At 41.5% G+C, this 25,316-nt stretch overlaps 1 protein-coding gene across 1 annotated transcript; it reads right to left on the bottom strand.

Moving 5' to 3' along the window:
- Positions 1 to 345: 345 nt before the first annotated feature.
- On the bottom strand, positions 346 to 25,094 carry LOC116078784 (myosin-2). Its single transcript, XM_031354102.1, has 38 exons — positions 24,891 to 25,094; positions 24,641 to 24,784; positions 23,065 to 23,221; positions 21,996 to 22,023; positions 21,799 to 21,913; positions 21,621 to 21,713; positions 21,030 to 21,093; positions 20,813 to 20,911; positions 19,662 to 19,765; positions 19,063 to 19,201; positions 18,640 to 18,758; positions 18,408 to 18,557; positions 17,165 to 17,335; positions 16,769 to 17,078; positions 16,108 to 16,187; positions 14,547 to 14,634; positions 14,343 to 14,460; positions 12,895 to 13,018; positions 12,673 to 12,809; positions 11,167 to 11,422; positions 9,377 to 9,619; positions 9,089 to 9,265; positions 8,860 to 9,005; positions 8,688 to 8,778; positions 8,208 to 8,597; positions 7,466 to 7,592; positions 6,425 to 6,543; positions 6,096 to 6,292; positions 5,288 to 5,471; positions 5,042 to 5,207; positions 4,818 to 4,942; positions 4,355 to 4,663; positions 4,067 to 4,270; positions 3,385 to 3,510; positions 3,136 to 3,306; positions 2,948 to 3,052; positions 2,759 to 2,854; positions 346 to 626 (listed from the first exon to the last, which is right to left on the bottom strand). Exons 1-38 carry the CDS (start codon positions 25,092 to 25,094, stop codon positions 474 to 476), a joined length of 5,829 nt encoding a protein of 1,942 aa, XP_031209962.1. The 3' UTR covers positions 346 to 473.
- Positions 25,095 to 25,316: the final 222 nt, after the last annotated feature.

The raw sequence follows: 25,316 nt of genomic DNA, 5'->3' as shown, positions 1-25,316 counted from the left end.
GTTAATGTGAATTATCTCTGTAGAAATATACTTAGCACCATTCTTTGTCTAGACCTAGAAAATCAGTTTTATGTTAAGGGAGGTAGAAGCTTCCTGGGATTTGACAATATGAAGATACCAGGAACAACTAGAAAGAAATAGAAATGACTTCCAGAGTTTTGTTCATCAGAACAGGCTTTCTTGGTAAGTAACATCTTTATCAACTTAAACTATCCCAATAAACCAAAGATACTTGTGAAGATGTGTGTGTTTCTGAGTTGCAGATGGGATGTGATTATCATTGAAGATGTTTCAAACTTTGACACTGCTTTAGGAAAATGACAAAAGACAGGGCCAGCCCATTGCTATTGCTTGCAAAGGAACTTGGGCTCTTTATTTTCTTACAATAGAATGGAATAAAGTTGCACGAGGGCATGACCAAAGGCTTCACATTTTGTGCCTCTCTTCAGTCATTCCACAGCATCAGGACTGCCTTACTCTTCGCTTATGATTTTGGTGTGAACCTCGCGGCTCTTCACCCGCAGCTTGTTGACCTGGGACTCCGCAATGTCAGCCCGCTCCTCGGCTTCCTCCAGCTCGTGCTGGATCTTGCGGAATTTGGATAGATTTGTGTTGGATTGTTCCTCCTGAGAATAAAATCGGAATTACATTAAACTCATGCTGTAATCTTTCTAAGCTCTGTAGACTGGCTGAAACCGAGCTTGGTATGCAGAGAGAAGTAAAATCTTACCCTTTCCACGATTCTTGCTTACCACTGAAACTGTTTTATGATTAGAGATTGGTGTCTCAAAATTATCACATCACAAATTTTGCAAACAAAATGCCTTTTTGTAAGAATCTTGTTTGTGTGTGTGTGTGTGTGTATGCGTGTGTGTGAGTGTGTCTGTCTGTATGTATGTATGTATGTCTTCATGTGTGTATGCAGACCCTCTTGATGAACAGAAGAGGGCGCTGGACTCCCTGGAGCTACAGTTGAACGTTGTTGTTAACTGCCTGGAATGGGTGCTGGGAACCAAACTCAGATCCTCTGGAAGAGCCACAAATAATTGTAATGACTGAGCCATCTCTCCATCCCCAACAACCAAATTATCTGAATGGATATATGCCAGGAATAAAGCAAAAGGAGAAAAAAGATTAGAGAAGCAAGAATATAAAAAAGGGCCAGGTGGTTCATGCTTGCTTTTAGGTGATGACAGTTAAGTTAGTTATTCCTTATCATATTAAGCATGATTTCAAAATCATTTAAAACATGAACATGTCCATTGAATTTAACCGTAGATTATTTTGACACGAAATGATTATTTCCTCTGCTTTTGATATAACAATTGTATTGACAGATTCTCCAGTAAGGCGTCTTTACATTGTGGGATGTAAGCCTGTTTACTCACTGATAGACAGACAAGTCCTTCAGATGGTAAGGGCTTCAGTGTTTAGCAATGTGTCCCTGCTGTGACTGCAGTCAGGGGTAAGGCTGCCCTAGCTTCTTTCCCCTGTCCTCCCTTGGACTGGTTTTGGTATGAGGGTTATGCGAGCTTTGTAATGTGAATTGGAAGGCCTTGCATCTTTCCCATGCTCTTGAACTGCTTACATAGCTGGGGATTATCTGTTCCTTGAAATTTTGACAGACCTATCTGGACCTGGGTCCCTTTCAACAGTAATCCTGAAGTAACTTTTTAGTCCAGCTTGGTAACCATTCTCCTGGGAAAAACAAAAGATCAGTTTCTTTGTGACCTCAGCTCTTTGAACTGTTTTACACATTACATTAAAAACACTGCTCTATGTGAAAGGCCTGTCTCTCTTTATATTCCTGTGATGCTATTTGGATTATCTCTAGTTTCTTTGTTAAACTAGCTATAAATGTATTTGCTTCATTAATTCTCCAGAAGTTATCAGATATTACTAAAATGTCATATTACAAAATAATATACTCTAACTAATTCACTTCTTTTCTTGCTTTATTGCATTATTGGTATTAATTTCTAGATTAGATATAAACATATCCGTTTATTTTTAATTTTGATTCATGCTAAAAAAAAAACCTATAAAACCATTGTTTTATAGGCATTATTAACCCTCTAAGCAATTTTGGCTGCCTTCCAAATATTTGTAAAAGTCACATTTTCCTTTTAATATTGTTTGTAATAAATAAAGATCTGGTAAATCATGCTTTTCCAATATCTACTTTAGCCTGAGTCATTTTTTAGTTTTATTTTATATTTTTCGTGTGCAGATATTTTGTCTGGGTGTATGTCTGTGAACTACTTGTTTGCCTGCTATCTATGGAGGGCTAAAGAGAGTGTCAGATCCCCAGAGCTGGAGTCACAGATCGTTGTGGATGCTGGGAATTGAACTCAGGTCCCCTGGAAGAGTAACCGGCATTCTTAACTGCTGAGCCATCTCTCCAGTGCCCAAGAGTTATTTTTAAGTTTGCTTGTTAACAGCTAGGTGTCTGGGGATTTCTGCTAATGTATCTTATCTCTATATCACTTTGTCCCACCATAGCCTGGGAGAACATCCTGAATAATTTCTGCTTTTAAATCTTTTTTTTTTTTAGGTTCCTTTGTAAGCTGGGTTTTCCCTTAAAATCAAGCTATTGGTACTAGAAACAATATATGAGAAACACAAAGCTGTACAAAGGCCTGATGTACAGAATCTGTAGAACAAACAGATTCTTTAGTAAATAAGGTAGTACAGTGAATTATTTAGTAGCTTTTCCCAATTCAAGGACTTCACTATTCTCTATCCTAAAGATACTTACAGCCTCCTCAGCTTGTCTCTTATAAGATTTCACTTTTGCCTGGAGTTTATCCACCAAATCCTGAAGCCTGAGAATATTTTTTCGGTCTTCTTCTGTCTGCAAGAGTATAAGAACCATAGAGCCCGCCATCACTTGTGAGTGTCTCATACACATCTGGAGAGGGCTTAGCTGCTAAGGACCACTGCCTACCTGGTAAGTGAGCTCCTTCACTCGCCTCTCGTGTTTGCGCAGACCTTTGACGGCTTCAACATTCCGCTTCTGCTCACTCTCTACCTCACCTTCCAGTTCACGCACCTACAAAAAGGAAGACTCTGAAGAAATCTGATCCAATGAGGAATTGGAAACCTAAAGAAACGTACAAGCACAGAGACACCCACCCTAGCCTCCAGTTTCTGGATCTGCTTCTTGCCACCCTTCAGCGCCAGCTGCTCAGCCTCATCCAGACGCAGCTGTAGGTCCTTCACCGTCTGCTCCATGTTCTTCTTCATCCGCTCCAGGTGAGCGCTGGTGTCCTGCTCCTTCTTCAGCTCCTCCGCCATCATGGCGGCCTTATTAGGAAGTCAAGAAAGCTATTGAAATCAGTAGCTCCCACTGGTCACTGAGTGCAGAAATGTGACTCTACTCACATCAGTGATGGCTTTCTTGGCCTTCTCTTCTGCATTGCGGGCTTCTTGGACGATGTCCTCCATCTCTCCCTGGATTTGGGAAATGTCTGTCTCCAGCTTCTTCTTGGTGTTGATGAGGCTGGTGTTCTGGTTAGAAACAAGTGTTACACTTTCTTATGCTGTCAAACTATTCAATGGTAGTTATTTCTTGAAAATCATAAGATAAAAATTTGTAAGTAAAAAAAAAAGTGCTCCTCAACATTAAAGAATTTTGTTATATATCACAATTATAAAGAGAAAAAGTTAGAGATGCTGAGAGTCAGCACCTTCACATACATTCATTAGAAGTAAGTGAAATAGCTTTATGACTTTCTAAGTGTCATGTACCAACCAGACTGTTCACACACATAAATAAAATTGCAACAGATGTTTGTAGCATGACATTTCTTCACAATAAAAATGTCAATGTGGACAATAAGGATGACTAGATGTACTGATAGAATAGAGTGTGGTCACCCATAAAATGCTCTAGGAGAGTATCAAAAAACAACTGCTAACATAAAACAGTGAGAGATTTCTCACTCAGTAACACAGTAAAATTTGGCAAAAGTTAAAATCTGGCTGTCAGGTTAACAAGTACAGGCTTGTACGTTCTGAGATGCTTTAGTGTTTACTGCTAAGAGGTGTTTGTGCAAAACCCCACCTGGGTGTGGAGGAGCTGCACGCGCTCACTGGCATCCAGCAGCTCCTGCTCTGCAATCTTCCTGCTCCTCTCAGTCTGCTCCAGCGTGGCCCGCAGCTCCTCAATCTCAGCCTGCAGCAGGTTGGCTCTGCGCTCAACCATGGCCAGCTGCTCCTTCAGGTCCTCCTGGCCCCGGAGAGCATCATCCAGGTGCAGCTGAGTGTCCTGTGGAATGAACAATTGTTGAGATACTGTATCCCTAAGACAGGTCACACCACTCATCTGGGACCACCTCTTGGGGCCACCTACCTTGAGGATGCCTTGGGTGTTCCTGTAGTTTCTCAGGGCCTCGGCAGCCATGCGGTTGGAGTGGTTCAGCTGGATCTCCATCTCGTTGAGGTCTCCCTCCATCTTCTTCTTGATCCTGATGGCGTCGTTCCTGCTCCTGATCTCGGCATCCAGCGTGCTCTGCATGGACTCCACGACTCTAATGTGGTTTCTCTTCAGCTGGTCGATCTCCTCGTCCTTCTCAGCAATCTTCCTGTCGATCTCAGACTTGACTTGGTTCAGCTCCAGCTGGATGCGCAGGATCTTCCCCTCCTCATGCTCCAGAGATGCCTTAAGGACAGTGAGAGGTGACATTAGCAAACAAGGAACAAGCATGCTGCAGTGTTGCCACACACAGATAACTGTGTGCTGTGCCAGTTTACACGCCCTGTAGGTGGACTTAATTCTTCCTTAGTATGTTGTTTAAGCGTGCGCGAGGCTGTACCTCTGCTTCCTCTAGAGCAGCCTGAAGTTCACACTTCTCTTGTTCAACTTGTTTCTTTATTTTCTCCAGTTCGTGGATGCGCTTTCCTCCTTCTGCAATCTGCTCCGTGAGGTCAGAAATCTCCTCTGTTAATAGGGTGAAAAACAGATAAGGGCGTGGTCAAGGCATGACGTAGAAGAGAGTTCCCTCCGAGGCCTGGGTATTGTTGAAAGAGAGGGCCTTACGCTGTAAGTTCTTATTCTCTCGCTTCAGGGTTTCTAGCTGATCCAGCGACTCCTCATAGGCATTCTTCATCTTGAAGAGCTCAGTGCCCAGGGAGCGGGACTCCTTCTGGGATGCCTCCAGCTCAGCATGGGTTTCCTCATACTTCTGCTTCCACTCTGCTAGGATCTGGGAAACCAAGAGCAGTGAGCTGCTGTGGATGATGGAGGAAGGTACACCGAGCAAATCAAGGATGCTTCGGGAATCACCTTGTCGAAGTTTCTCTGCTTCTTGTCTAGGGCGGCACAGGCCGCATTGGTCCTCTCCACGTCCAGCATGAGGTCCTCCACCTCGTTCTGCAGCCTCTGCTTCGTTTTCTCCAGGGAAGCACACTTGGCGTTCACAGCTTCTACGTGCTCCTCGGCCGCCTGCAGACGCTGAGCCAGTTTTTTCCTTGAAGATTACATAAAGTTTCAGGAAGAAGAAACCATATTAAAAATATGAACTATCACCACATTGAAGAGTATCAAAAAATTCATGTTGATGCTAGTTATTCACTCGACAAGAATCGCTAGGGTCCTCTTAGAACTAGACATCATTAATGCACAGCAGTGAACAAGACAAATGTCACCTGCTTCATGAAGCTCAAAGACAAGTGAGAGAAATCAACAACAGTCAAGTCTGAAGTTGCTTAATAACACCCTTCAGATATGAATGCAGTGAAGAGTAATAAAAGATGGTGATTTGTGGGTGAGAACTCTAGCTATTTAGGGAAGGTCTTGCTAAGAAGACAGAAGGAACTAGTGGGAGACCTGCAGGGACTATTGTGTACAGACAGAGCAGCCAGTGCAGAGGCAGCAATGAGCTTGGTGCATTTGGCAAAGAGCAGCAGGCTCTGGAATTAGCAATTGTTTGTTATTCTTTGTTACCTTAGATGGATTTTAGGTCAACAGGTCAGAAATATGCTCATTTTATTTGGGGATTGTTATGATAGTCTAGAAGACAGACGCTATTCCGCAATGACATGGCATGGATATGTAAAGTTTTCTGCACATTCTTTCCCAAATGTGCACATACTTGGCCTCCTCCAGCTCCTCCGTGCGTTGGATGGCATCCGTCTCATATTTGGTCCTCCACTGGGCCACCTCGCTGTTGGCCTTGGACAGCGCCCTCTGCAGCTCAGCCTTTGATTCCTGCTCCTCCTCGTACTGTTCCCGCAGCAGGTCACAGTCATGGCGGGAGGATTGCAGGGCGTGGGCCAGAGCATTCTTCGCCTATGAAGATGGTCACACCTTCATTGTACTATATATTTAAATACTTAGTCTCCTTAAAGATGATGGAATTGGGTCCTTCTAGGGTCAACTCATGAAACAAAGTGTGGCGATCAGCCTTAGATTAATAATCACCTTGACTTCCTCTTCAAGCTGCCTCTTTAGTTCCTCAATCTGTTGGGTAAATGCTTGCTTCCCCCTTGATAACTGAGATACCAGCGCTTCTTTCTCATCAAGCTGCCGGGAAAATTCACCTGGGAAATGGAAGAAACAGCACTACTGTTCTCTAAGTAAAGAACAAACTCTGAAACCCATTTCAGAAGCAAATTTAACTCTCAGCACCGCAGGTTGAGAGTTCAGATGATTAAATTATCTACTGACATTTTCAAGTTCTGTGCAAAAATCTCTAAGTTTTCTAATAAAAATTTCATAGCAACACAGAGGAATAAATACAGTGTAAATTCCTTTTCTCTTCTCATAGTAAAATCTTATTTATATGACATTATGCAAAAATCTAGTGTTGACTGTCAAAACAAGGACCTAAAATATCTGCTTCCACAGATGTGTGTGTGTGTAGTGTGTGTGTGTGTGTTTGTGTTTGTGATTGCTACAGTATTCGTGTGAAAGGGGACAACTCTTTGGAGTTCTCTTCTCCCACTTTTTGTGGCTTCTGCAGTTTGAACTCAGCACTCCAGGCTTGTGAGGTGTTGCCCAATGAGTCATCATAAGGACCCTCCAGAGACAATTGAGAGATGGGCCTGTACATTTCTTCATTCAAAGATTTAGTTCACACTGGCATACACAAGAGGACCCGAAGGACTAGGGACACAACTTAAAGCAGACTACTTGCTTAGCATGCGTGAGGCCCTGGGTTTGTTCCCCTGTACTACAAAATAGGAATGGCAACAACAAAAGATATGAGATAAGACAGAAATCCTGGGATCATACTGGAGTGTCGCCTGATTCTACTACCTGACTCCTGATTCCACTGTGGATAAATCCTCAAGGTCTTTCTGGATCAGAAACTAGTCATGACTTTGGATGTAGGCTGAACCTGAGCCTTCTGGTAAATCACCATTGTTCTTAGTTCCTTCTATTAGATGCTCACATCAGCAGCTTATTTATCCTTAACTACCTCATCTCTATGCTCAGACATCGTTGAAGATGGAGAATTACCAGATTCGGTCTGCAGGCGTCCTCTCTGGGTCGTCAAGTCGTTGATCAGGCGCTGCTGCTCTTCCTCCTTTGACTTTAGTTCACTCACCTGGTCCTCCAGGGTGCGGCACATCTTCTCTAGGTTTCCCTGAGAGAGAGAAAGAGAGACAGACAGAGAGGAGAGAGAGAGAGAGAAAGAGAGAGAGAGAGAGATGACAAAGCTTGGAGAGAATGAATAGCCTTTGCTGCAGCTAGTTTTCCTGCAAAGGAAAACATATTTCTTTGAACAAATAAATCAAATTTTCCTATATTTAATATAATCTAGATGATGTCTTTCTTTTTACTGAAAAGAAATTATAAAGCTGAATGCAATAGTTATATGAAAATTTGAAAATTTTGACTCTGATTTTGTGATTCTGTAAGAATTGTATGGTCTGATCTCTACGAAGTTAACAAAAGTGTTTCACTGCTTTTACATATACTAGAACATTGTCATACAATACAAAATATGAGAGACCCTAATTTGGAGAGCACAGTTGACTGTACTTAAGTCACTTATTAACAACAGAGTGATGGACTTCTGTGCTTGGCTTCTTTGAATCCCATGTCTTCATATGTAAAATAGACATACTAAAAGTACTATCATTTCTCTGGTCTCCTTTTTGTACTACTGCAAATGACTTAAAATCTAGAAAGTGCTCTGTGCAAATTGATGTATCCATATGGATTAGTGTCATTAATATCAATTTTTTCAAACATGCACCTTGGCCTTAGACACTGTCTCTACATTACTAGCGAGGTCGTCGATCTCCATCTTCATCTCGCTCTTCTCCTTCTCCAGCTTCTGCTTCACCCGCTGCAGATTGTCAATCTGCTCCCCGAGCTCAGCCACGCTGTCTGCGTGCTTCTTCCTCAGGGTGGCTGCCGTGGCTTCATGCTGCAGTGTGGCCTCCTCCAGGTCCCTGCGCATTTTCTGGAACTCAGCCTCCCTCTTCTTGTTCATCTCAATCTGGGCTGAAGTGGCCCCGCCAGCTTCTTCCAGCCTCTCGCTGATCTCCTCCAGTTCCCGGGAGAGGTCAGAGCGCTGCTTCTCTGCTTTGGCCCTGGAGGCCCGCTCTGCCTCGATCTCCTCCTCCAGCTCCTCAATGCGGGCCTGGGGGTGGTAGAAAGGGCCAACTCAGCCTCTTGGGGCAGTCATTTTTCTTTTACTGATGAATTAAACTGATGGAAGCCACGGACTTACCTGCAACTCCTTGATCTTCTTCTGCAGCTGAATGCCAATGGCCTGCTCATCCTCAATCTTGCTCTGTAGGTTGCTCATTTCAAACTCTTTCCTTAAAGAAAAGAAACACAATGTAGAAATTCCGTTTGTAGCCAACTGGAAGCAAAGCCCTGAGCCATTCTTCCCTGCTTACTTTTTGAGCCTTTCATCAAGCTGCTGTTTCTCATTTTCAATGTCCATGATGGACTCCTGGGCTAACTTCAAGTCACCCTCAAGTTTTCTCTTGGCTCTTTCTAGGTCCATGCGAAGTTTCTTTTCTTGTTCCAAGGACCCTTCAAGCTAGATGAATATAGTGTTTGAGTCAGAAGAAATGTATAGTTTCCTTTCAAAGGAAATCATTCCTTTGGTAATACACAACTCACATCATCCACTTGCTGTTCAAGCTTGATTTTGGCTTTGGTCAGGGTGTTGACTTTGTCCTCCTCTGCCTGCAGGTCATCCAGGGTCTGCTGGTGGGCCTCCTGGAGGGCCTTCTTCTCCTTGGTCAGTTTGGCAATGGTTTCATCCAGGCCTGCCATCTCCTCTGTGAGGTTTTTCACCTTGGGAAGTAAACGTGCTTTGCATTAAATGTTAGGTATCAATAGTTTTGGTTTGATGTTTCACTTCTTAATGAAAATGAGTCCTCAGCTTCCCATGTATACATCCCATACCTTGTTCTCCGTGGCATGCTTCTCCTTCTCAACCTTGGCCAGTGTCAGCTCAAGGTCATCGATGTCCTTCTTCAGCTCTGAGCACTCGTCCTCCAGCTTCCTCTTCTTGGCCGTGAGCTCAGCGTTGATCTCCTCCTCATCCTCTGCTCTCTCGGTCACCTCTTTGATTTTGGCTTCCAGCTGGATTTTGGTTTTAATAAGCTGGTCGCATCTTTCCTCTGCATCAGCCAAGCCTTCAGCTTCCTAGAGTTGGCAATATAATCAAAATTAGGGAAAAAGAATAAAATGTATTGTCATGATAAGACTTTTAACCTTCATGAGTTGGGTTTCTTATGTTTATTTATCTATTCAAGGATTTATGTTCCATAAACCATCTACTGTGTACAATGCTTTTTGCCTATTTGGGGAAAACAAACTATGTTGTTTTCTCTCTTATATGACAATGTGTTTTATAATAGTTAGAACATCCATCTCTCAATGGTTGCCATTAATTTAAGACATAACTTATAATATTGGACATCAAATACATTGGTTCCCTTATGCATTCATGAAATTAATTTTCAAGTTGACCCTTGTGAGATGAGTAGGAATGAAACATGTAGAAATCATCTTATTCTCTTAAGCTCCTGCTCTTACTCTCACCTCTTGCCCCCTCTCTCCCCTCCTCCCTCTCTCTTTTCTACAATAAAGCTCTAAAACCATGAAAGAAAAGAAATTATCTTATAGGAAAAACAGCAGGAGGCCGATGGGCGAGCATTTATTTAGGGAAACTGCAAGATGCTATAGGTGCTAGAATATTTTTCTCTATGGTACTGGAGGATGGTTCTACTTTACAAATGATGTATATAGATATATGATATACTTATACAGTGGCATATATAATACACTTATACATATGATATATATGCTAATGACCCTCTGTCATCATCCTTTGAATGCCTAAGAGACTCTGGTGTGCCCCATGTCATGCGTTCACCTGAGTGAATGGGATCTGAGTAAGTGGGGAGAACAGGAAGAAATAACTGGGTGCAGATTTGAAGGAAGCTGAAAGAAGGTGTGTGTGTGTGTGTCTGTGTGTGTGTGTGTTTCTGTGTGTGTGTGTGCACGCACATGCTCGCACTGCATCCTGTAATACACAAAATTGTACCAGACCAAGTCACTTTAACCCAAATGGAAGCTAGTCCTATAATTATATTCCTAGATCAATGGAAGGATTTCTTAGATGGCTGGCCCAGAAGTGAGCAGTTAGTAAATTTGGTGGAATAAAAACTGGGAGAAGACAGTTGTGGGTGTGGTACAAAAGGCCACTGTCCATGGAGATGGAAGAAATAACAGGCATGATTTTTTTAAATCAATAACAAACAATAATTCAGTGCAATCTGGTATAGAATATCGTCATCCATCTGCTGTCTCTGCGATAATATGAAGCCAATGGATGTCAAGATGTTGTTCAAGGACATTTGAAAGGAAAAATCTCTCTACATCACCTTTCTCTTAATACACTACTTGGGTTGTGTTAATCACTTTTGAGGACTATCTTCAAGCTGAAAAGAAACCACAATTCCTGTAGACTGCTGAAATTGTGCAGACTGGAAGACAGGAAGTTCTACCTCATTGTCATGACACTGGTTTGGGGGTGTTTACTGAGCAGTGAGAGAAATGTGTTTAGTTGGAGTCTTAACCATCTCTGTGCAATGAGTGCCTCCCTCAATGATACATCTCACTCATCATAGCCAGAGCACCAGCCCTTCACCTTAATTAGTGATACCCATCGTAGAGCCCCAGCTTACTGCCTGAACTTGGAGTTGCAAGTCATTTTTTTCTTTCAACAGGGACACCATCTTTTCTTCAAGTTCCTTCCTCTTTGCCTCCGACTTGGCAAGGTCATCTTTGGTTTTCTGGAACTCCTCCTTCATGGTGGCCATCTCCTTCTCCGTCTCCGCGCTCTTCAGCAGAGGCTTGATCTTGAAGAAGAGTTTCATCCAGGGCCAGTGCTTGACGTTCATGAAGGCACGGATGTTGTACTGGATGCAGAAGATGGACTCCCTGAAATGCAGCGGTTGCAAATTAGATACAGTGGATGATAAAGCAAGCATAAATTTCAGGAGTGAGGGTCAGAACTTCTGTCCCCCTCCACCCCACCCCATTCTCTATTTGCATTCAACCTTGCAGATTAGAAAATTTATATTTCATGGCCATGCTCAAGGACTTGTAACCATTAACTTCTCTGCACCATTCTATCTCAAACTTAAACATAGTTGAGATCACCTGAAGAGCTTGTTAGAAATACTGATTCTTGAATGACACTTCCAGGGATTCTTATTCAGAATATTTGGCACAGACATAAAATTTTGCATTTAATTAGATCCCAAAAGATACCAATGACAAAAATCAAGGATTGCCCTTTGAAAGGCATTGCTGTTCATCAGTGCTTCAAAAACGCCCATGAAAGTACCATAGAACAGTGAGAGGGGCCATGGTCCTTGAAAGAGGTGATGTGGGAGACTTCAAAAAGTCAGATTTTTGACAGTTTCTAGTTTTACATTTTAGTGTTGTATGAGTGCATCATTCTAATTTATAATGTTACATTTGCCTTAATCTAGGTCATTTAAAAATTATTGACCATCATGTATAGGTAATTAACAACCCAAATATAACATAGTGACTATAGTCAGAAAAATTAAGCATAACTTCAAGTGATTAAAGTTGTCTCATCAACCTGTTTATGTGTGTACACAGACTTGTTCATGTGTGTGAATGCACAGATGGCCATGTGTAATGCACTCTGTCTTAGATTAGTTCTTCAACTAGACTACCAGGAAGTCAACTCCCTTGATCACATTGTAGTAGCCTATTATGAAAAGTTCTTCACAAATACCTTATTTTAAATTATGATAGTTCAAAAATAGAAATATCCAACTGAAGAAATAATTTTATATACTACATAAAGCCATTTTTTAAAATTACTATACATTTTAAGGTCCTCTTTAATAATATGACTAATAAAACCTTGTCAAAAATAATAAAAGGGTAAACATTTATATCTGCCTACTCATGGGTGCATTTTTTCAGTGTTAGGTAAAGAACTATCCAGGCCTGATGCTTCTCAAGTTTTCACCCAGACACTCAGGAAATCTAGTCCATGCTGACAGAACTTAAGTTCTCCCACTTTCCCACAGAAGTTTATTTATTCCTTCTTAACTTTGACCTTCTTATCAGAACCAAGTACTAACCGTTGACCACCTTGAGTGTATTTTTGAAGACATGAGATGTGAATAAACTATGAATTTTTATACCTTCTCTCCACCATCTTCTGGTACTCCACTCTTGCCAAGAACCCTCTGCACATGGCCTGTGTCCGGGTAATAAGCTGGGCCAATTTGTCATCTCTCATCTCCTCTAGGAGCCCCAGAAGACCAGCCTTGAAAAAGACCTGGGTGCAGGCAATGTTACAGATTAGAAATGTTATAAAAGTTCAAAGGGCAAGAAGACACAAGGCTGGATTTCAAGAGGGTTACCTTGGTGTGACCAAACTTATATTGAGTGTGGTCAATATCAATGGAGCCAAGGAGCTTCTCAGAAGCCTTCTTGCTATCGATGTACTGACCCTCAGGGATGGCACTTGCATTTAACACCTTGTATCTGTTAAAGTAAGTGTAGTTTGTAAAGATTTGATTTACAAACAGTAGCCAAATTCTGAATGATTTATTTTTTTAAGAACTATTATTCTTTGTCCTCAGAGGAACATTATTTGCATGTTTTCAAAATATTTGCTATATAATTTCATGCCATTGTAGCTTCCTTTATATGTACTATTTCTTCTTTTGAGACAAGGTATATATATATATATAGCTATGGCTGTCCTAGCTGTCCTCACTATGTAGACTAGACTGGCCTCAAATTCACAGAGACCCACCAGCTCTGCTTCTGGAGTGTATGAACCCACTCTTACTATTCTTTTCTTTTTTTATCAGACTCTGTTCTCAAGGAAGGATCACATGAACTTGTTCATATTTAAGAGTAGAAGACCTATGCAATATGATATGCTATTATGGCTTGATAAATTTGCTTTAAAGGAAGATACTGGGTCCAAGAAATCTGCTTTTTCAATTAATGAATATAGAGACATTATTAATTAATATTAATCAATTACATTAATTGATTAATATTAATTAATGAAAATAATCCATGAATTTAAGAAGAAAAAAGGAGGTGTAACATGGGAGAAACTAGAGGTAGGTAAGGGAATAGAGAGATGGTATAATTATATTTGAATAATAATAAGTTAAGGAATATGATAGATAATATTTTAGATATGGGGAATTATCCTAATGGTCTAAGAGCAAACCTTGGGTGCCCTTGGGTCTTGAGCTACTCTCTGACAACTTAACCAGCTCTAGACTTAAAGGAGACCAGTGTCCTGCAACTGCTACCTGGAAGTCATTCTTGACTCTCAAGATCAGCTTATCAGGGAGGAGAAAAGAGTTCTAACTAAGGAGTTGTCATCCTGACATGTCCCCTCTTATTATGGGAAACTGGGAAAGTAACCTGCAAGAGAAAACTGAAATCAAACAGAACACAAAGGTAACCTACTTGTAGCTCTTCATACAACATGCCCCAGTGACCTATTAGCTTTGACTTTAAAGCAAATAATTTGATCTCTCTGAACCTTACTTCATTTGTCCAGAAAGTGAGGTCATAATAGACATTATCTTGACCATTTGATGGTGGGAGCTAAATGAGATTGATTAGTAAAAAGGATAGTTCTTCTAATTACTGACACCAGGAAATATATCTATGAGCCTCAGTAAATCCAGTGGAAATTTTGCATATAGTGCTTAATATATAGTATCAGTCCTTTTGTGGCTGATTAAGTAGAGAGATGCTTTTCACCAAACTATTTTGCTTACATCCAATATGTTTATACTAAACATCAAAGACAGATTATAATTAGGAGAAGCCTGACCTCTGCTTGAAGTCTGCATAGAGGATCCTGCTGGGGAACCCCTTCCTGCAGATGCGGATACCCTCCAGCACCCCATTACACCTCAGCTGGTGCAGGACCAGTTCATGCTCCATGGCACCTGCAAATGCATATTTATTTCACAGCGGAATACAACACAGGAGATGAGGCAGCCATGCTCTGTGCTTTCACTCAAGAGGTTCTTACCAGGAGTCTTGGTTTCATTGGGGATGATACACCTCACAAAATGAGGATGGGTACTCCTGAGGTTGGTCATCAGCTTGTTCAGGTTCTCCTGTAAGAGCAGGGAACTTTGGTCAGAATAGCAGCAGAGAGAAGAGCAATTGGTGATAACTGGAAAATCAGTCTACGGCTAGTGTGTGTGTGTGTGTGTGTGTTTATATGAGTGTATGCATGCACATGTACACCACTCTTGTGAAGTTTTAGGCCGACCTTGGGTATCAGTCCTTGAGAATCATCCACCTAGTGGTTGAGACAGGGTCTCTCACTGGATTAGAACTTTGCCACATTGGCCAGAGCTTGCTGGCCTGGGATCTTCCAAGGCTCCATTTGTCTCTGCCCCCCGTCTCACCATTGGTGAAGTTGTAGGAGCACATGGCCATGCCAGGTTTTTTATGTGAGTCCTGAGAATCTACACTCAGACCTTCACACTTGCAAGACAAGTACTTTACTCACTAAGCTACCAGCCTTGGCCCAGGAGAAGCAGCTCTCATTTAAAGAAGAAAGACTTTTATTGCTTCTGCTGAGCTATAGCCTCTTCCTCGGTCCATCTGTCTGTATTCTTGTTGGCAGAAGGGATGTGGTAGGGAAGCTTGATGTGTGCTTTCTTTCATGTTGCACTAACATTGTCGTGCTGTCTTCCCTGAACTTTGATTATCCAAACATGTTTACCTACTAGATCAGTAGTTCTCAACCTGTGGGTTACAAGTCTTTTGGGAGTTACATATCTGATATTTACATTATAATTCATAATAGCAGCAAAACCACAGTAACAACAAAGGTAATTTTATGGTTGGGGGTCACCACAACATGAGGAACTGCATTAAAGGGTCACAGCATTAAAAAGGTTGAGGACCACTGCACTAGATGGTGCCTCTATCCTTTACTATGCTCTAGTTCTGCAACAAGAAAATGCAATCATGTACCATATTTGGACCTTAGATGGTTTTTTACAGTGCCATCCATAACATAATAACTTTATAACTTGGTGTTGGCAACTGAATGGATCAATAGCAACAATATTATATTAGTTTCATTGTAGGTTAGCTGCTAGGTTGCATTAATTTTTCTCTTTGTTTTGATGTTGGTTTAGTTGGGTTTAGTTTGGGCTTGCTGTCATTGTAATATTCTCAAGAATGTATAGCAGACTGTTTTCAAATTTCCAATCCTCCTGCTTCTGCCTCCCAAAAGTTACAGTATTACAACACCACAACTTCTAGGTTCCTTAGTCTTACTGATATTTTCTCTAATATTTCTGTACATGACTTTGGTCCTTGTCACCCAAGTAGTTCATGAATGGAGGATCATTATGTGCTGTAAGATTTCCCAGGAGGTGCCCTCCATCCTATGATGACTTAGCGCATGAGAGGTGAGCTAAGATAGTGTCTGGATGATTTAAATTTCTTCCGCTACAGATCAATCAAAGTCGTAAATGTCAACCCTTTTCTAGAATCTCCTGGAAAATGTGATCTCATAGTTCTAGAGCCAAATTCCTAAAGCAGTTGGGGGTGTTGCACTTCGTCCTTACTCTGAACAGGGCAGACACGGTCTGAAAAGACGACCCTTTCTTCTTGGCGCCCTTCTTGGCAGCTCCACCGCTACTTGCCTCTGAAGAAGGAAAAGGATGACGTTGTTCAGATACAGTGAGTGGGCTCCCTTTCACTAAGTTTCGCTCTCTTGATGCTCAAGTAGAACTTTCCTCCACCTCAGGAACTTCCTCCCACCCTACTGGCCCTCTTGAAATGTTGTTTTTAACTAAGCTTACACCCACTTTTCTGTTGTTTGTTATCTATATGAAGTTGGTGTAAACAGCGGTCACCTAACCATGAAGAGATGGACCTTCTGATATTGATACTTGGCACACTGTGACTTAAAATATTGTCAGTAGAAGTTAATGCTGGAGGCAGAATTTGGTCATTATATTGTCTATAATATTCCCAATGGTTCACATTCAGTAGTGGGAGAAGGAAGAGAGAATTTCAGAAGCCCGGGTCTTTTTTGATTAAGAGCCTGGTAGTTCCTTTCTGGCCATTGTGATAAGTTGAACCACAAATGTCTAACTACAGCGTAGCCTACTACTCAAGGAATTAGAGTTTAGCATGCCACATTTCTGGCTAGGCTATCTCACTAGCCTCAACCTAATAGCTCAGTTGTGATAACTACAGAAAATTAAGGCTTGGAAGCCTAACCTGCTTCAGCAGTTTGAGCCCCAGAGAAGAGGTAAGCCAGAGTTTTCATTGAAGACTTCTGGTACAGCCCCACGACCGTCTCATTCAGGGGGTCCTTGTTCTTGTCCAGCCAGCCAGTGATGTTGTAGTCCACGGTGCCCGCATAGTGAATGAGGGAGAAGTGAGCCTCGGCCTTGCCTTTGACCACCTTAGGCTTCTGGAAGTTGGCAGACTTTCCAAGATGCTGTTCATACAACTTGTTCTTGAAGGAGGTGTCTGTCGCCTTGGGGAACATGCACTCCTCTTCTAGGATGGAGAAGATGCCCATCGGCTGGATTGAAGGTGAGGCAAAGCAGCTGAGTAAATAAGAACAGAAAGTACATGGGAAGGGGTCACAGAGTGGACGGAGTGGGATACCTTCTCAATGAGCTCAATGCAGGCCGCCAGGTCCATCCCGAAGTCGATGAAGGTCCACTCGATGCCTTCCTTCTTGTACTCCTCCTGCTCCAGCACGAACATGTGGTGGTTGAAAAACTGTTGCAGTTTCTCGTTGGTGAAGTTGATGCACAGCTGCTCCAAGCTGTTGAACTAAATAAACAGATGTGCTTATTTATCTCTAAAATTAGCTGGGCATTTTATTTAAAATAACTTTTAGATGACAGTGTCAACACCATTGGTCAGAAGAGTCTTTTTTTGCCATACAAAACAGAAAAGAAGGGGCGGTTTGAGGCATGTAGAATTCACTGTTTGCCGCCATTTTACAGAAAGTCTTAAATCAGCACTAATACTCTTTGCTTGAATTTGCTTAAATTCATACATTTTTCCCCCTGGATTTTTACTTAATCTCCCTCTATTTATTCTAGTTGCCCCTATGGCTTCCAGAGGCCTCATCCAAACTCTCAATCCATAAAAAGTTGGTTCAGAGCTTGCACTGCAGGATTATCACTAGGATGGGAATTTCAAGTGGCTAGTAATTGTCCTTTAATGTGAAATGGAAACAATAAACAAGACACAAAAGATCACTAAAACAGAGCAGCGCACATTTATAACTCTAGAAGCCCTACCAAAATGTCAAATGAACTAGATATAGTTAGTAGAATTATGTGCTTTTCCTTGCTTTTCTATATTTTCTATTAAAGCTGAGTTTTATTGTAATAATCAAAAAAGAAGATAAACTTTTAAAAAGCTCTGAGCAGGGAAATGTATCTCATGATCAAATAGAAAATTTTATTTCATGATATTACATTAACAAGCATTAAAAGTTAATTGTGTTTAATTAATGATGATTCTAAATTATTAAGCCTTTTACAGACTTTGTTATCTCCCTAAGTATTTCTCAGTGATTTCTTCACTGTATACTCTGAGCACATTAGATGTTTCTGAGTTCTGCAGTGCTATTTAATATCAGCTTCCTTTCCACCGTGGGATTTTTAGAACCTTTCTTTTTTCACAGTCTAACTCCCTCTGTTCTGCGGCGAGTTGAAGGGTCTTCCTTACACACGTTGTTTGTCATTTATCACAGGAAATGACTAATATGGGTCAAGAATATTCCCTTTGTATCTTCATGTAACAGACAATGGCAAGGAAGTTTCCTAAGACTCTTTCTTAGTAATATAGTCATTAGATATAAAGGTGTTCCATAAATCAGCTTGCAACTTACGTCAAAGATCTCAAAGCCAGCAATGTCCAAGACCCCGATGAAGTACTGCCTGGGCTGCTTGGTGTCCAGCTGCTGGTTGATACGGGTGACCATCCACAGGAACATCTTCTCATACATGGCCTTGGCCAGGGCACCCACAGCATTGGTCACCTTGAAAGATGAAGATAGAACGTTACATGAGGAAGATTCAATGCTTTTATCTCCTTGTGGTGGTTATTAATTTCATGCTTACCTGCTCGACAGTCTGGCCTTTGGTGACGTACTCATTGCCGACCTTGACCCTGGGGTAGCAGAGGGCTTTGAGCAGGTCAGCCGAGTTCAGACCCTGAAGATAGGCAGCCTTGTCAGCCACTAAAAGAAAGCACGAATACAATGGTATCATGGTGCAAAGAAACCCATTTTCTTAAAAAACTTCATTTTCAACCATGTTGTGCAGAATTTTCAGTATGTTTTTAAGCCTTGCCTACATTCTTACTAAGTTTAAGACCGGGACTAACCCAAATGATGTCTGTGCTTTACATAGCATATTATTTAAGTGCTCTATAAAGCGCGGGTCGGAAATGTGAGTTTGCCTTCTTAGGAAAACTCAGAACAACATGTTAAGAACATGAGCTTCAAATGAAGCACGATGTCAGGTGGAAGAGGCAGCTGGTACCTTCAGTGCCATCTGGCTCAGCTTGCTCCTCCCGCTGCTTCTGCTTAAACTTCATGTTCCCATAATGCATCACGGCTCCCGTGAGTTTATAGATGGAGACCTTTTCATCATTTGTAAAGCCCAAAATGTCAATAGCACTCTGCCAACAAAATCAAGATGAGAGCTGTTAAGTTATGACCTGCTACTTACAGCTCATGTTCCCATTCCTCACTAGCTGGTCAAGATGAGGAAATAACACCAGAACTACTGGAGGGAAGGGGGTTCTTTAGCAGGGGTGTGGAAAGGATGCTCACTTAAGCAATGAAGTTAAAGGTTTATGTTTCTCACATGTCAAAAGGAAGCTTAGGAGAAAACACCATAAACCTCAGACGTTATTTTTGAGAAGTCACATCTCAGCTTCATCAAAGACCTCTGCAAACTCTGAGGTGATGAATACTAAAAAGCCTGTGGAGGGACAGTGTCTAGGCCCAGGGAGCCAATGTTTTCTTAACACCCTCCATTCTTTGTTATTTCTTCTGGAGGCTTTGAATAGTTATCTTAGTGCACCACATCTCTGACCCTGCACAATAATCCTAAACATTGCTCTGTGTTCTACTTACATCCGTGGCCATCAGTTCTTCCTGGTCATCAATGCTGGCCACACTGATCTCCCCTTGGCTGACAAACGGGTAATCATACGGGTTTGTGGTGATCAGTAGCATTTCTAAGTACATGGAAAAGATGAGCATAGTCAATGTCTTCATCAAAGCAAGAGATTTCCGCGGGTGAAAGACTGACAAGAGCTAAACACCCTGAAGATGATGGCATGGTGTTCCCTGTCATTGACTAGTTTTTAAAAGATTTATTTTTTTATGTGTATGAGTACGCTGTAGCTGTACAGATAGTCGTGAGCCATCATGTGGTTGTTGGGAATTGAACTCAGGACAGTCTGCTCGCTTGGGCATAATACACTGTAGCTGTCTTCAGACGCACCAGAAGAGGGCGTCAGATCTCATTACAGGTGGTTGTGAACCACCATGTGGTTGCTGGGATCCGAACTCAAGACCTTCGGAAGAGCAGTCAGTGCTCTTACCCACTGAGTCAACTCGCCAGCCCACTGACTAGTTTTTTAACATCACCATGATTATAACAAATGGTATGTATGTGTAAAATTTTCAAAGAATAAAAAGTTACCTCATACTACCATAGTCTTTATTGTAGTGGCTATTTAAAAATCAGAAATGGAAGCAAATTGAAACATTAAAGGGGAAAGGATATGATTAAGTAAAATTTGCCTACATCTAGTCTAGACTACTATACAACCAACCACAACACCATGCAGCCATACTAATATGGATAAAACCATGACACACTCAGCACATGTATATAAATTATAAAAGTGTGATCATTATTCTAACTGGTAAATTGCATGCATTTATCTTTATGTAACAATACACCCATAGAAGGTGAATGAGATGGTGTTTATATTCTGTTCATAATGGTTATTTCATAGTAGAAATTAGAGACAGTTTTTTACTTTTTCTTTGATTTCTTAAGAATCTTTATAATAAGCAAATGTAAATTTTAACAAACTTACAAAGCTTTCCTACAATTACTCCTGAAAAGCTTTTATAATTTTCCATTTAAAAAAAAAAAAACAAAAAAAGCTCCACGGAATTCAGACATGGTGCATCAGATTGGGCAACGCCCTGGCTTTTGTGATGACTAGTGTGGAGTGATGACTTTGGGGAGGAATTATGACATCCCTTACCGATCAGCTCTGGCTTCTTGTTGGATGTGATCTGATAAAATATATGGTAGCTTCTTTCCGCTTTAAGCTGGAAAGTGACCCGTGACTTCTCTAGCAAATCTAGAAGAAAGCAGATCGCAAGCAGGAACACTGTGAAAGCTGACAGGGTGCACAGGTTTGACTGTCAGGCAGCTTTAGCAGGCCTGAGAACAGAATGGTGCTGCAGGTAAACACTCACAGGTCTCGATGTCAGCGGACGCCAGTTTCCCCGTCGTGCCAAAGTGGATCCTGATGAATTTACCCTTGAAAGGAAAACTAACATGTCTGCTTTGTTTTCAAGAATATCAAATCATTGAAAATCCTCAAAAACACTTGGAACAATACTGCTTTAATTTTAAGCCAAGCCAGAGACTATTTATAACAGAAATAAAATGCCTATCTTCTATTTTACAAGTAGAAGGATTTTATCCTGGATTTAAGAATTTATGAATATAAATATACAAGGTGATGCTGTGTTAATTAGCTTGGATTAATTATCCCATAATGTATAAATATATTAAAACATCCCATTGTGTCCCATAAATATATGCAGTTATTATTAATTAAAATTAAAGATGAAGTATTTTGCAGTAGTAGTAGTAGTAATAATAAAATAAAATACTCCAGAAAGGAGTCACATGTCCTTCTGGCCAGAGTTTTTTGATCTTTGAAATAAGCCAAAGAAAACCACAGTATAATATAATGTGAATAAAGATTTGAAGACTACATCAGAGACTTCCCATGATTTTGGCCAATGGACAATGATCATCACAGTGTACAAGAGACTCACAAAGCGAGAGGAGTTGTCGTTCCTCACAGTCTTGGCATTCCCAAAGGCCTCCAGCAGAGGATTGGCACTGATGATTTGGTCTTCCAGGGTCCCCTGCAAGGGAAAGATCAGACCATGCTTATTTCTTGCTAGGGAGCCCCTCCCAAAAAAGCCTGGACTCTGGGGCAGTCACCCCCACCTGCATTTTGCCAGAAGTTGCCTCCTCCTTCTTTTTCTCCCCAGTGACTGCAATTGTTGCAAAGTACTGGATGACACGCTTTGTGTTCACAGTCTTTCCAGCCCCGGATTCTCCGCTGTCAAATCAAAACAATCAGAGGAGGCCTCACACCTAGCAGCTTCCATAGCCATGAAAGGAAAGCATAAAACCCTACTTACGTGATCAGGATTGACTGATTCTCCCGGTCTGCAAAGAGAAATTGCAGGCACTTAATGCTATTTCAAACCTACTTGTAAATAGCTAGAATGGAATCAGGGCATGAGATTTCTATTTCTCTGCTTAGCAGCCTTAGTGCCTGGTGCACAGTGACCTAACATTTTCCCTCTCTTCTTTCCCTGTACTTGGTGCACATACACCAATTTAAACCAAGTACGACCCACTCATGTCTTCCCAGAACATTTCATTCAAGGGGAGAAATCCTATGATGAAGATGTTGCCTAAAAGCCTTGGCTTAAGAGGGACTACATTGTGTTTTCCTGAGGCACAGGGCTTTCCTTCTAATCTACTGCTAAATCAATAACTAAACTAGACTTGGCTTGTCCATCTCACTTTGATGACAATTTAAGTCAGTGGCACATTCATGATGGGCAAAAGGACAAATGCCTGCTGGGACATTGGAAATATTTTGATGCATGAGGAGTAGTAAAGCGTGGAAAGGTGGAAGTGTTGACAGTACACGTGGCTTCATCATACTTTTAAGGGAAAGCGAGAGCTGTGATGCCTTGCTCGGCCTAAGGAAATCTCCAAGCCATTTCCAAAGGGGCCACAAGGACATAAGATCAACCTAGCTGAGCGAAACATCATAGAGGTAGAGTCATAGTATAATGTCTTAATACCAGATGTGCCTTGAAATCTCACTGCTGGGTTCTGGCAAAGGCAGCACCTTGGGTACTGTTGATCATAATCTCTGATAATAAGGAGAAAACCACAGAAGCAAAGTTTGTCCTGCTTTTTGCTGTAGAGTCACAGTCTGTATGTGTGGCTGTGTCTATGTGTGCACACGTACATCTGCACACAGATGCTTGTCCTTTATGTTCATCAGTCTCACTGCAAGTAACCTTTGTTGACCTTTAAACATTAAAGAGCTCACTGGTCATTGTTTCCTATCTCATACGAGCCCCTGTGGGAGGGGATCATCTCAAGGGGGGTGGTGCAGTTGACTCGAGGCTTTCTTTACTGGTCTGCAGTGAAAAGTTTAGGCACATAGAAAATAGCCAAGCCACTTACCAGTTAGCATGAACTGGTAGGCGTTGTCAGAGATGGAGAAGATGTGGGGCGGGGCCTCCTGGCGCTTTTTGCCTCTGTAGGCTGCCACCACCTCAGGGTTGTACACCGGAAGCCACTTGTAGGGGTTGACGGTGACACAGAAGAGGCCTGAGTAGGTCTGTATAAGGAAAGAGAGAATGACTATCGAAAGGTCCTTTTTGTCTGTGCAACTCATTTAGTTGGATTTAAAAAAAAAGAAGGACTTTTGTGAGTACATTTCTTCCAGGCATCAGCATGGAAACTGATTAGTTGGCAGACAGCAGCATCGTTGAGGGCAATGAACAGTTCAGAGTTCTCTTTTGCTTCCCTTGGGACTTGCCATGGTTTTCACACACCAGGAGCGCTAACACCATGTCTGTCTATTTGTTTTAAACTGTGGACTATGAGAGATTTTTGATGTTGTTGTTGTTTGAAGGAAACAGGAATATATTTTCTTTGCAGAATTGAGACACTTTGAATTTATAAGAACATAAATTTGAACATAAATGTATTCAACAGTAAGAGAAGGATGGGGACTTTGGAATATTTTAAGACAACATGATAAAAGCCTTTCAAAAGTGAGTGGGACAGTATGTAGATAGGGGGACATTGGAAACACTCTAAAGTATTTTTTAGTTATACAGTGACAAAGAACAAATAAATGCATGATGATTAAATGCAGGAATTTAAAAGTTGCCTGTCAACTGGTTAAGGATTGTCACTAACCAAGTAAGTTCGTTATGGAATATAAACATCTGGTATACCTGTGTGGGTGTTGCCCAGCTGAATATCAGTACTGGCTAAACTGTATAAAAATATGAATATAAGATGCATCACATTCAAATATTTATTGGATGTATATTATATTCTAGGATCCTGCAAGGATGGCAGACTAAAACATAAATAAGATAGAGTCCTTTGGGAAATTCCCAGTCAACACAGTAGATGAGGAAGTTAATGGATGACCAAGAAAAACATAGTCAATGTGAATGCAAGGATGCGAAGAGGGGGCAGAATACTCAAGGCTGCCTGGGGATGCTGAAAAGATCCTACAGATGAAAGGAACTAGAACACAGAGACCCTGGTATTATGTAGGAAGATTTAATCCCTAAAATGAAATTTAACCCCTAAAAAGTCCATTTTTAAATGTTTCAGATTATTTATCTTTTCTTCATTGAGATGATTCTGCAATAGCAATTGACAGGGAAGGGAAGGGAAAGGAAGGGAAGGAAAAGAAAGACAGGAGGGGAGGGGAGGGGAAGAGAAAAGAAGTGAAGGAAAGGGAAGAGGAAGAGAGAGAAAGGGAGGGAAGGGTAGGGGAAGCATTAGCACATTTAATCAACAGATCTGTGATAAAATCAATGGCCAGAAAGACAATGGCCTTCCCTTGGGAGAGAAGACAAGATGTGCCTTACAGTCTCAATAATAGTGAGACTTTTAATAACTAGTAATTGTGTTAGTGACTTCTAGTGACTAGGAGATATTTAGGACACATTTGTGCCTCATCTTTTAGGGTACATGGTGATGATACTAAAGACCCCTGGTGTGGGTCACTCACATAGATCATCCAGGCTGCATAACGCTCTTTGAGGTTGTACAGCACAGCAGGCTCGTGCAGGTGGGTCATCATGGCCATGTCCTCGATCTTGTCATACTTGGGAGGGTTCATGGGGAAGATCTGGTCTTCTTTCACCGTCAGGGTCTAGTAAACAGGAAAGATAACTATTGGTATCAAGTGAGTGAGTGAGTGAGTGACCCTGCAAAATGCAGCACAAATCTAACAAGGACATGACAGACTCTCTACACACCGCTCCTGCTTCCGTTTTCACAGTCACTTTCCCTGCATCTTTGCTTTGAATGGTTCCTTTGACAAAGGATTCCTTAGGCTCTGCCACAAAGACAGATGTTTTGGCATCAAAAGGCCTATTCTGGGCCTCAATTCGCTCCTTTTCAGACTTCCGGAGGTAAGGAGCAGCCTCCCCGAAAACGGCCATCTCCGCGTCGGAACTCATGGCTGCTGAACTCACAGACCCTAAAGGGGATAAAAAAAAAAAAGTTGTACAGTCTACAGTGCCCGGTATAACAGCAGGTCTTTGTACAGTTATCACCGTTTGATCTGTATGAGTGTCTATATGTATGTACATTCATGCATGTGCTATGTGCATATACTGTGTGTACTCTGTACATGCCTGGTGCCTAAAGAAGCCAGAAGAGAATACCAGATCCCTTGGAAC

Source organism: Mastomys coucha, unplaced genomic scaffold, assembly GCF_008632895.1.
Source record: "Mastomys coucha isolate ucsf_1 unplaced genomic scaffold, UCSF_Mcou_1 pScaffold5, whole genome shotgun sequence".
In the NCBI taxonomy this organism is placed as follows: Eukaryota; Metazoa; Chordata; class Mammalia; order Rodentia; family Muridae; genus Mastomys; species Mastomys coucha.
The sequence above is the reverse complement of the archived record's forward strand: the minus strand, read 5'-3'. Positions and strand labels throughout refer to the sequence as shown.

Coding starts and splice junctions, on each gene's coding strand:
- LOC116078784 (XM_031354102.1), bottom strand. CDS start 25,094: ATGAGTTCCGACGCGGAGATGGCCGTTTTCGGGGAGGCTGCTCCTTAC. Junction 21,094..21,620: donor ACGACAACTCCTCTCGCTTT/GTGAGTCTCTTG, acceptor TTTCCTTTCAAG/GGTAAATTCATCAGGATCCA. Junction 19,766..20,812: donor CAAGAAGCCAGAGCTGATCG/GTAAGGGATGTC, acceptor CCATGTACTTAG/AAATGCTACTGATCACCACA.